This window comes from Microtus ochrogaster (assembly GCF_000317375.1).
Source record: "Microtus ochrogaster isolate Prairie Vole_2 chromosome 6 unlocalized genomic scaffold, MicOch1.0 chr6_random_2, whole genome shotgun sequence".
In the NCBI taxonomy this organism is placed as follows: domain Eukaryota; kingdom Metazoa; phylum Chordata; class Mammalia; order Rodentia; family Cricetidae; genus Microtus; species Microtus ochrogaster.
This window is the reverse complement of record NW_004949095.1, coordinates 9255082-9267079: the sequence shown is the minus strand read 5'-3', so window position 1 is coordinate 9267079 and position 11998 is coordinate 9255082. Positions and strand designations below refer to the sequence as shown.

Below are 11998 nucleotides of genomic sequence, written 5' to 3'. Positions count from 1 at the left end.
GTATAGGTATAGATGATATAGATATAGATGTAGAGGTATAGGTATAGATGGCCCCTGTTTTTGTTTTCTTCTCATTTCCTCGACAAAACACCTGACAGACGAAACCTGATGATGGCGGATGAGTTTACTTTGGCTCACGGCTTATGTAAAGTCCACCATGGCGAGAGAGGCAAGGAGGCAGGAGGGTATGGAGCCTGGGTGGCTTGAACCTGTCATAAGGAAGCAGAGAAAGACAAATGCTCCTGTTGCTTGCTCCTTGTTCATTCAACCTGGGAACCAAGTCCCTTCCCACCTCTGTTAAACCTCTGGAAACCCCCTCACAGTCACACTCAGAAGCCCATCTCCAAGGTGATTCTAAATCCCACCAAGATTAATTATCACAATAGACTTAAACCCTTTCTCTTTTGAAAAACATTGTTTCAGCATAGAGTCTGATGAGCAGAATGAGCCTGGTTCAACACCAAACCTGGAGACAACTCTTTCCCTCTGTCCCCATCCATCTCCTTTCTTTGACGGCAGTGAAGATGAAGTGGAAAGCCTTGGACTCTATCCACTGTGTTGTGATCTGCCCACCCCCTCCGAATTTGCTTTGGGCAGAGCTGGAGAGGGGTGGTAGAGGAGGAAGATGCAGGTTGGCCTGTCACCCGCAGGAACCCCACAGGAGGATGAAGGTCTGTACAAGAGAAAAACAGTGGCTGGGAAGAATACTTGTCTTCCTTGGCTAGAGTTCCCATGTAGGAGATTGTGGGAGGCATCTGGGAAGGTGTGTGGCACAGTGGGCCCCAAAGCCCCAGATCTGTTCTTGTCCTCAGTCCTCTTCGGAGCCCCACCTCTCACAGGTGTGAGGTGATGGAGGCGTGGGGTCAAATCCCGGTTTGCCGTTGGAAGTTTCTGCTAACTTCTTTCTACTCTAAAGGATTTTTTTTCTTATTTTAAGAGTAGTAAGCAGTGAGTTCTGGAATGTCTGGAACATGGAAAAGAGACTGAATAAATATACTTTCAAACCCGAGACTCAGCTCCTGGCCAGGAGACACGCAAACTTTTTAATATCCTTCTTCTGCATCTGCTTAAACGGAAACAGCCCCTGGTATTTTTAGCTGCTGTGTAATCAAAGGGGGAATGTATACTTTTTTCCTGTCCTCGTTAGAACAGGAGAATGAATTGCTCAATCCTTAGCAGAGTCCGGGAAAGGAGGAAAATCCCAGAGTCCCCACTGATTGGCCCCTCCTCTGTCCTGGCCAGGATTTAAATCCAGGGAGGGAAGAAGAGAGAGAAGTCGAGGGATAGACCAGCCCTGAGGTCTGCAGTACCCGGACCAGCTCACGGGAGGCAGGAGGGTTGGAAGTGGTGTCCAGCAACCTCTCAGGTAAGAACTCCAGCTGCTGACAGGAGGCTTTATCTGTGCTGGGGAGGAGGATGACCACTGTGGAGTGACTGCAGGCTGAAGTGCACTGCTGAAAATCCAGGTAATGCAATATAGACCAAGTTCAAAACTGACTCCCAGGACCTGTGAGCCATGTCTGCAGCAGGTATTAGACTGTCCTCTCCACATCAGTAGGTACCGTCCCCTTACCTGCTGAGTGCTAGGGTGCTAGATTCTCTCGGGAGCAGTGCATTTGAGATGAAATGTTTCCTAAGTCTCTTATTTTTTCTTGCAAAGGCCTCTTCTCTCCGTGTAATTTCTTATGTGTTATAGTTCGCTGTTCTCTTAAAACAGAATTTTCATTCCAGTTGTGATTAGGAAACTATTATAACTTTTCCATCTTTGAGATTTATGTGAACCAATGAAGATGATGTTTGTGAACTCCCACGAAGGGACTCATTTAGTTGTATGTGTTTTAATTATTTGTGAATAGGAGAATTTCTTTCCCTTCAATTCTCATATAGTTACCTTTTATAGTGCCCCCAAAGCAGGCATTTTGAAATACTTCAAGAGTGATGTGGTAGACTAATTTTTGGAGCTCTGACTTCTTATTTGTAATTTTTGAGGGTGGGAGAAGGTTGGGATAAGAAGAAGGGAGGAAGACCAAGAGGGACAAAAACAGCACATCACTCCTAAGGACAAGGATTGCTTAGACATGCATTTATAAAAGAATATGCTCAAGATAAAGATAACCAGTTATCCATACCAGTCAGTCATGGCTCTGCAGCCCTTGCAGACTTAGACTGAAAGGTGACAGTGTCAAGAGAAGAGACAGGAGGAAGTAGAGAGTATCAATACTGGGTGGGGTCATTTGCCCCAGAGACAAAGGGGAAATTACACCTGGTTTTCTTTCACGCCCCTTTGAATTCTTCTAATGTTTCCAAGTGTGTTGATGCCCAAAGCAAGGAAACTAGGGCACATGATTTCCAGCTCATCTTGTGGCTGTTGGCTTCCATGCCAGTGCTGCGCCGTGGTTTGACACGTAGGGTGGGCTGGCACTTTTCTGAGGTGATGCCTGAGGAAGCCCAGGCCATGGAAACTCTACCTCCCCATCACTCACTCCAGAGCCGTGCTCCCATAGGGTCTGGCTGCAGACATGAGATCATGGTATAGGTTCTGCTGGAGCATCTGGAACCTCCAGTCTGGGAGCGGATGGTGCGGTGCCATCGGGTCTGATTCCTGATGGCAGCAGCTTGGCCTGTTCCACCACAGAGGGCTCAGGCAGATGCCAACCAGCTGTTACCTAAATATGTGCATAGCCAATGAGGGTATGTAAATTCTTGGAAGTTAGCATTGCCCCTTCAGCTGGATGGGAGGCTGGCACTTTAAAGTTGTTTCAGTATGTGAAAAACACATTAAACTAAAGAGAGGAATTGTAACTTTGCTTTATGCATGATTAGCATTCACCTGCAGCCCAAGTGTCATCAGGCGTCCATCACCACCATGGAGAATTGGGATAATTGTAGAACAACTAACACTTTATCATTCTGGAGACTGGGTTGGTAAAAGCAGGCTCCCGAATTTAGATCTTATATCTATTTTATCTTTCCATTTAGAATGGGATTGGTCCATGGGGATTAACGGAAAGTCTTCCTGGGAGAAATTAATTCATTCCCACGGGGATAAATGACCGTCTTTGCCCATTGTTCACAGACAGTTTTAAAGCTCTTAGCATAGAGACTGATATATAAAAAGTGTTTAGAAAACGGTAGCTACCATTATCATCATTCACTGGACCTTTTGCAAAAGGCAGGTTAAGATTTAGTTGATAAAAGAAAATGAGCCTGTTGAAACTCCTGAAAAAGTAGCTGAGCTCCAGGGATGGGCTGGGTGTGTCATCCATTGTCTCCTCTGTCCTCGATGGTTGGAAACACATAGAGATCAAGGGTATTGCCTAGAGTTGGAGAGCCCTTACAAACTCTTCCTGGGGACCCATTAGGGAGACCCACTGGACTAGGAACAGTCTAGGATGTAATATCATATAAAGCCACATCTTTGCTCTTGACTGGTCTCTCATCCTGTAAGGAATGCCTGTTCAGAGAGTTCAGCCACAGGTAAGAATGTTTGTATGAGTTTGGCTCAACTGCAGGCTGGCCTAGCAGAAAGAGTGCTGCCTCCTATGCTAGATTCTCTTATATATCGAAGAATGGGAAATGGGGACATTGGTTATCTGAGGTCTCATGTCCTGGATGGGTCACACCATCGTGGGTTGTTCAGCTCCCTGAGAACTTGTTTTCCTAGACCAAGAACTCTTGTCCCAAGATTCAGAACAGCCCAGGGCCCAGGCTGTCGAACACCGGCAAACGAGGCTCAAGAAGAGTGGAGTGAGGAGTGAAGTTTGCCATGAAATTCGTGGCTTCAGGACATTCACAGCCACCCATTCCTTCATTTCTCCTTCGTAGTTCAATGGGTTCAACCCTATTATTTGGGGAGAGCATATCTTCTTAGTGACTCTATTGGAAATCCACCGTAATTCAGCTTTTCTAAGACCCAAAGCGGTACACTCATTTGTTTGTGGTTAACTCTTAGGCAGGATGAGGTCATGCAGGAGCAGAGAAAGCCTTGAATTTCAGTACGAAGCATTTTGCCAGTGGCTAGAAGTTGGCAAGTGCTTATTTGATGTAAGTAGTATTTTTTTCCTGACTCAGACTATGTGTCTTTATTCGGAGAGAATGAGGTGACCCAGGGAGAAGACCTTGACAGCTGAGAGACCATTCTTTCCTGCTAAGATTTGGTTGACATGAGCCCAGTGGAGAGAGGTCTTGGTACCCTCAGCTGTTTCCTACCTCCTTGTGGGAAGTGGTGGGACCTAAGCTGTCTGGGAGAGAAGGACAATTCATCATTCCAAGCATTGGCTTGCACTGGTCACAGGCCAGGCAGGCTCAGGCTTCCCACAATTCATCATTCCAAGCATCGGCTTGCACTGGTCACAGGCCAGGCAGGCTCAGGCTTCCATTGCTGATTTATTGATGTTTTGCTGAGTACCTGATGTGCCTTGGCTTTTCCCTTCCTTTCAGAGCCCTCTCTCGAAGGAAATATGGCAGGAAAGAGGGTATTCGGTGTTTTTCTTTCCACATCTACAGTATATATTGCAGAAAGATGGAGAATCCAGACATTAACAGTGGATAGACCTGGTGTGTGATCCCAGCTCTGTTGCTTGACTAATTGACTGTCCTTGACAATTATTTAACATCATTTGAGTGTGTATGACAAAGAATATTGTTGATTGATTCTCGTCATTTTGAGCATTAATTAAAGCCAATGTTTTAAAATTATTTGGCCCAGTACACACCATCTAATAAACACACACAAATCTAGTGGCCCTTATTATTTAATTTACAAAATATTTGGCCAAAGCTGTGCTACATGGCTAGGAAAACAGGAGGGACCTGTATCGTCCTAGCAATTGCCATCTCTGAACTGACAGGCAATCTGGGCTGGGAATAGGTTTTCAGATTTGGACATGGTCCATTTGGGCTAGAAATGAAAGCTACAGGAGTATCTGTGGCCACCAAGAAGAAAGAGCACACAAACATAGACTCTTGTGACATCGGTGTGTCTCAAGGCTGATCCAGGGGACCATTCATCTAGGTCATGGTGAGCAGTAAACCCTGTGAAAGACTTTCTCAGAATGGCCACAGAGGCAGCATTTACTCCTGCCACTGGCCCTTACCTTCTCACACCACTCAATGCCCCTCCCACAATCATGAGACAGTAGTTCCTGGGGGACTTTTGGTTTCCATGGTTTCCTGTGTATAAATTCCCTTTGCTGTATGAATTCCTACAGCGTCTTCCCCACTTTCCACCAGAAACTCCCTCCCCATAGAATCATCTTTACTCAGAAATGTATCATCTGCCATTTTTCTTGGTGAAATTTGGTGTTCCCCTCCCCTACCCTGAGAACTGTCTGCGGTGTGCTCTGCATATTAATACAGAGGATGAAGTCATGCCTTCCTCATGCTGTTCGGCTAGAAAGGGCTTTCTGCCCCCCACTAGCTGGAGCCGGAGCCAGCATCTCCCCTTCTTGCTCACACTTGACAGTGTGAGACTGAGGATTTCCCCTGTCCATCTTCTTTCGAGCAATCACTCTGCCCAGGAAAATCTGAGCTCAGCATGTGCAACCCGAGAGGCTGTGATTAGCTAGGACATCTTGTTACAATTCAGGACAGGCGACACAGAAGGCTCCTGCAAGAGCTTCTGAGCTTCTCATATTCCAGGCTTCAAAAACAAACACTGGGAGACGGGGTTTTGGACAGCCTTGCTGTGGTTTATGGCAGGAGTTCCTTTTTTTTTTTTTTTTTTTTTTTTGTTAGGAACTTCTTAAAAAAAAAAACAACAAACATCTGCATTCCATTTAGGGCTCAGGAATAGTGAGCAGAGGGCTGGAAGGGGCGCTAGAGGGTAGGAGCGAACAGAGAAGTTGGTGCTGTTGACTCTATCATTGCCCAGAGGGTGTTTTGGAGAGTATGGTTTATGTCTTGTTATACCCACAATAGGTGCTTGAGTGGGCACAGGAGCACACGGAAGTGAAGGCTCCACTGCTCGCTTGGGTCCAAACCTGTGGCCTTGCAGTTAGTGGTCACATGCTCAGCAGCAAGTTGTTATGGTTGCTGCTCCTCAGCTTCCAGCTTGAGACTTGAGTGGACAGTTTGTGTTTGGTTGCTTTGTCAGGGAGACGAACTTTTTAATGAATCTCTAGTTCATATTTCTGTTGGGCTCCTACCCTCCAACTCATTTTTGTGGCTCTCCCAATTTTGCCTTCTCACAGAGGTCTCAAGCAGATCCCTAAACTTTTCTATGCTTTGGGATTAAATGACTTTCGTGAAGTCAAATCCTTTTCCTTGTCAGAACCTCAGTGCCTTGCAGTGCAAGGCTTTTCCTTTGTCCTCACTCAGGTTGCTGGTATCCACACAGTGTGAAAGAGTGTGTGTGTGTGTGTGTGTGTGTGTGTGTGTGTGTGTGTGTGCGTGCGTGCGTGCATGCGTGCCTGGATGTTGTTCGTCCTCTTCTCACAACTTGTACAACTGTTCTGGCTTTTCCGAGTTGCTTTCTGAGGTATGATGTGACAAGGGGGAATGGACACCTTTATTAGTTAGCTCTCTCAGTTACTGTGATGGTGTCTGTAGTACTGAACGCACACCCCTTTGTAGGAACTGTTCATGAGTGCCAGACTCCCTGTTTTCCCTGCTGGTACCTCCTACTTTGCCCACTAGGACAGAGAACCCCTGCTGAGCCTTGAGGCCCTGTCTGGCTGCAGCCCGGTTGCTCTGTTGGAGGCTTTAATGAGCCTCGCTCTATGGCATCAGTCTGACCTAATCGAACTCCAGGATGGAGTTTTTGTGGCTCCACCCACATCTCTGCCAAGGGCTAATCTCTAAATTGCTCCTGGCTAGTCAGGCATCCATCTCTTTTCCTGCCATCCCTTCCCATTCATCTCGGTTTTGCCAACCCTCCTAACTTTCAGTAGATGCCTAGATGCTTCCCACCTATTTATTAATGGAACCCTGACAGTAAGATATCCCCTGACCATTCTATCTGGAGAGTGTCGCTTATTATCGGTGGGTTCAAGTGTGGAGTCTTGGAGACAGTGGACTTGGGTCTGAGTGCTCTCTGCCCTTCCTGGCTGTGGTGTCCAGGACTACTTGCTCAACCTCTCCAGCATCTACCTCCTTATTGGTGCAGAAAAACATGGTATGGTGGTGAGCATGGACCTGAAAATCAGATCGCGCAGTTTCCAATCCTCCTCCTGGGCTGGAGTATATGTAACTTAGTGATAGAAACTTGCACAGTAAGCAGAAGATCCTCCCTTCAGCATTGAAAGAAAAAAATCCCATGACTTCTTAGCTGTGTACTTGCAATGTGCTTCCGTTCCTGTCTGTAAATATGTATATATTTACAGATATATGTGTGTATGTATGTATGTATGTATGTATCAATGTAGTTCAGCATGAGAGCACTTGCCTAGCATGTGCAAGGTTAAGCTCAATTCTAAGACACATGAAGAAAGCAATGGGGTCAACAACAGGGTTGTTGTGATGAATGAATGAGTTAGAAATGTGAAAACTCAGAATAGTTCCTGTCACATAGAAAGCATTCTATGTGCTCCTATTGCTGTTGATCAAAGAAGTGGTCAATGTTCAGGCTGCTATAGACACTAGGGATTAGGGTGATAAAGGCTGGTTTAGGTGACTGTGAATAGAAGCCCTTCCTGGCACTGTGAACAGTGTATGGACTCAGAATCTGCTAAAATGGGCACTTTCCTCCAAGCAAGCCTCATGGCTTTCCTTGTGTTCTTTTCCTGGATCTAGGCCTCCTGGAGTGTCTGATCCCTTTCTCCAAGAATGGGTCTCTGGGGGATCTCTGCCTTTCCCCTGGGGCTCCTGCTTGCTTCTGTGCTCCTGGTGGCTTCAGCCCCAGCTACTCCGGAGTCTCCTGGCTGCAGTGACAAGGAGCAACAGGTCACCGTCAGCCATACCTACAAGATCGATGTGCCCAAGTCAGCTCTGGTTCAAGTAGAGACTGACCCACAGTCCCTCAGTGATGAAGGGACATCACTCTTGGCAGCCGGGGAGGCTGGGGAGGAGCAGAACTTCATCTTCAGGCACAACATCCGTCTTCAGACTCCACAGAAGAACTGTGACTGGGCAGACAGTGTCCAGGACCTGCTGGCCCGGGTGAAGAAGCTGGAGGAAGAGATGGCAGAGATGAAGGAGCAGTGTAGTGCCAACCGCTGCTGCCAGGGAGCTACTGGTGAGATCCCCCCCCCCCGTATTCACTCTACAAACATTTAGTGAGTGTCTGCTATGTGTCAGGTTCTCCGCTAGCCTCACGGGTACTGTGAGATCCTGGTGCAGGCCCCTCTCACTGTCAGCTTTTCTTGGGGTACAGGACACACCCGTGCTGTTTATTTACTGATACAGCTCATTGGGCATCTGGAAGTCCAGGCAGGGAGGGTTTGATAGGCTGGCCTCGTGGGCTCATGACACCAGAAGGGAAAGATCCCAGGACAGTCTTACTGACAGGCCTGATTGCTAGTCAAGAGGTAAGTATAGAAAGGGGAGAAGGGAAGCCAAAGGTGTTGTGAAATTTCTCCAACTGTTGTCCAACGAGGCTAATTTTATCAGTTATCACAGTTCTGAGACTAGAAGGTGTGTATTAGTGTCCTGGCCTATAGTAAGAATTCAGAGAACTAAACATTTTTATTAGTTATAAAGTACATGTTTTTTTTTTCAAAGAATGATGTTTTCTCAGCTTCATGTTTTGTTTCTTCTTTAATTTACTTAATTTTATGTACATTGTTGTGAGGGTGTCAGATTCCCTGGAACTGGAGTTACAGACAGTTGTGAGCTGCCATGTGGGTGCTGGGAATTGAACCTGGGTCCTCTAGGAAGAGCAGTCTGTGCTCTTAACAACATTGAGCCAGGGCTATTTTCTGTAGACTTGGTTCACAACCAGCCTTGCTTGGTCCCGCTCCTTCCACCTGCATATGGAGCCATTGGAGTCCTGCCCCTTTGAGGCTAGAGCCCGACCATCAATGTGGACCACTTAAATTAAAGTCCCTTTATAGAAAAACACTAGTCACCACCATTCAGAGAGGAAAGGACCCAGTGATTTCACCCAAGAAGCAGCGTTTTAGACAAACAAAAGAGAAACTGAGATTTGACGCCAGTGGAAAGTGTTTTTCTCACAGAGTCCCCACAAGATCCAGAAAATGTCAATCATCTCTAACCAGTGACCTTCACCTGTTTCTCCCCTCCTGGCAGATCTGAGCCGTCACTGCAGTGGCCATGGGACCTTCTTCCCCGAGACCTGCAGCTGCCACTGTGAGCAGGGCTGGGAAGGCGTGGACTGTGAACTGCCCACCTGTCCCGGGGCTTGCAGCGGTCACGGGAGCTGCGTGGATGGGCGCTGTGTGTGCGACCAGCCCTACGTGGGGGTCGACTGCGCCTACGCCGCCTGTCCCCAGGACTGCAACGGGCATGGTGTGTGCGTGCATGGCGTCTGCCAGTGCTATGAAGACTTCACTGCGGAGGACTGCAGCGAGCAACGCTGTCCGGGCGACTGCAGCGGGCATGGCTTCTGTGACACCGGCGAGTGTTACTGCGAGATGGGCTTTACTGGCCCTGACTGTTCCCAGGGTGAGAGCCGGTAGAAGCGCTTTGAGGGCCACCCTTCCCACGATCCTTGGTCTCAGTTGTCCTAAGTCTGTTTATTACATGTCTTACTTGAGAATCTCTCCCGTTAACCTAAATAACGATCCTTTTGGAGGGCTCGACAATAGAGTTGGCTGGTGGGTGAGGGGCTCCTCAAGTTCCACCCCTACTCTAGGAGTTTAGACAATTGATGGCTGCTGGGCGTGGCTTGTAGTAGGTTGGTGAGCACCACACTGGAATGCATACAGGGAGCACTAACTGGACTCAACCAGTTATATACAAAAAGAAAGATGGGAGGGGGAGAAGAGTGGGAGGCGAGAAGCAGCGAGGGAAGGAGGGAAGGACCTCCCGGTGGGTGGAAGTGGTAGATACATTGTACCTTTGTATGAAAATTTCAATGAATTAAACAAAAAAGAATAAAGTGCTGGTCCCGCGGCACTTTTTGGTAACACATAAAAGTTCCTGGTAGAGATCGAGAATATGCATTTGCAGGAATTCCCCTGGGCCTGCTCCTGGTGGTAGTGGTCAGCAACCAGGCAAGAACTTCCTGGAGAGCAGTGTACAGAATGGCGCGATCCTCGGTCTGCATCCCGCAGGCCTCCTTATAGCCGTAAATAAGTGCTAGTTCACTTGGCAGCCCAGCATCACCCTCTCCACCTTCACCTCTTGTTCCTGTTCCGCTTGCAGTGGTGGCTCCTCAGGGCCTGCAGCTGCTCAAGAGCACGGAGAATTCCCTGCTGGTGAGCTGGGAGCCCTCCAGTGAGGTGGACCACTACCTGCTCAGCTACTATCCCCTGGGGAAGGAGCAGGATACAAAGCAGGTCCAGGTGCCCAAGGAACAGCATACCTACGACATCACTGGCCTGCTGCCTGGCACCAAATACATAGTCACCCTGCGCAATGTGAAGAAGGACATTTCCAGCAGTCCTCAGCATCTACTTGCTACCACAGGTGAGACACAGCCAGACACTCCAGGTTTCTCCTGCTTTCCCCACAAATGCTCTGCTCTTGATTGCCCTAACTTGGAGTCTAAAAACAGCAGCTGAGGTCCTGGGTGCTAGAGAAGCCACCTACTTCTCTGTGGCCCTCTTTCGGATTCCTGAGTCCTTCAAGCCAGCAATGGAAACCTGATGGACTGAGTCTCAAGAGGTCTCCTGTTTCCGGGAGACCAGGAAGGTCTAGTTGCCCCCACACTCCCATACAAGTAGCCAAAAAGCGAATTGTTGGCTCCTTACTGAGCTTTTGAGATCATTCAGCAAGTTCAAATAGGGCTGGGTGAGAAGTGGTTGAAGTTTCCTGGAGCAGGTAGATTCAGCTTTACAGACTTGTTTACAGAGGTATGGGCAGTATTTGGGTAGCTGAACCCTCAAGGTCTAGCAGCAATCATTCTAGCTCGAAGGACAGGGTGGGCGTTGGTACACCGGCCCAGGGGAAGCTGTAGGAAAGGCCGCCCAAATAGGGAATGCTGATAGAGGGATACAGGCAGTCTGCGGCACCCCTGCTGGGAGAGTAAAAGAATCAATGGCTTGAGCTCTTTTCTGTTCTCCAATCTATTGCTGATTCCTTCTGGCTGAAACCAAACTGGAAGACGTAATTCACAGAGACAAAAACCTGGGACACAGAACAGGGTGGAGTCCTGGACACAGAGCAAGGAGAGGGCAGGAGACTGGCTTGAAGGACAGGTCTCCACTGTGTCACCAAGTAACACTGAAATGATGGGAGGGATGAACATGGCTGCTTATGTCACTAAGTGCAATAGCTCATCTCTTGGTGAACATCCAGGGAATTAAGAGTAGACGGATTTATTACTTGTAGCAAGTAAGGAGAGCTCTGGGACTAACTCTCAAAGCAGTCTTCTTTCCCAAACAAAGAAAGTGGAGGTAGGGAGGTATCAGAAACATATTGATAAAGGAAAAATTACCATCACATGTAAAGATGAACACATTCCTGAGCAGGCTAAAACAAACAAACAAGCAAACAAACAAAAAGGCCAGGAACTTGAGTTTAGTTCCTAGAAGACATGTTACAAAATGAGCACAATAACTATTTGTAATCCTCATGCTGGGGATGGAGAGCAGGTGGATCTCCGGTCAGTCAGCCCTAGCCTGCTCAGTGAGCTCCAGACCAATGAGAGAGCCTGTCTCAGAAAAACAAGGTGGACAGTTCTTGAGAAACAACCCCCTGAGGTTGTCCTCTGGCCTCCACACACATGTGAAAATGCACCCGTGTATGTATACACACACACCATGAACATATGCAGTGGCTAATATTAGCCATTCCGTGCAAAGAATGTAGTATTATAACGCCAATGAATGACTCAGACTGTCTGGACCTATTTTGACTGGATCCTCGTTAGTTGCTTTAATGGCCTTTAATTGCAAAACCACCACCTGCACCATCATCACCACCACCAATAAAGTGA

At 47.6% G+C, this 11998-nt stretch overlaps 1 protein-coding gene across 1 annotated transcript in view; it reads left to right on the top strand.

Annotated features, from left to right (window-relative positions):
• The first annotated feature begins 7764 nt into the window (after positions 1 to 7764).
• The window catches only part of Tnn (tenascin N), a 62681-nt gene continuing 58447 nt past the window's right edge, over positions 7765 to 11998 (top strand). Inside the window, exons 1-3 of the mRNA XM_026787630.1 lie at positions 7765 to 8173; positions 9187 to 9561; positions 10264 to 10527. Of these exons, the coding sequence (XP_026643431.1) occupies positions 7765 to 8173; positions 9187 to 9561; positions 10264 to 10527 (1048 nt within the window). The remainder of the gene's footprint in view (positions 8174 to 9186; positions 9562 to 10263; positions 10528 to 11998) is intronic.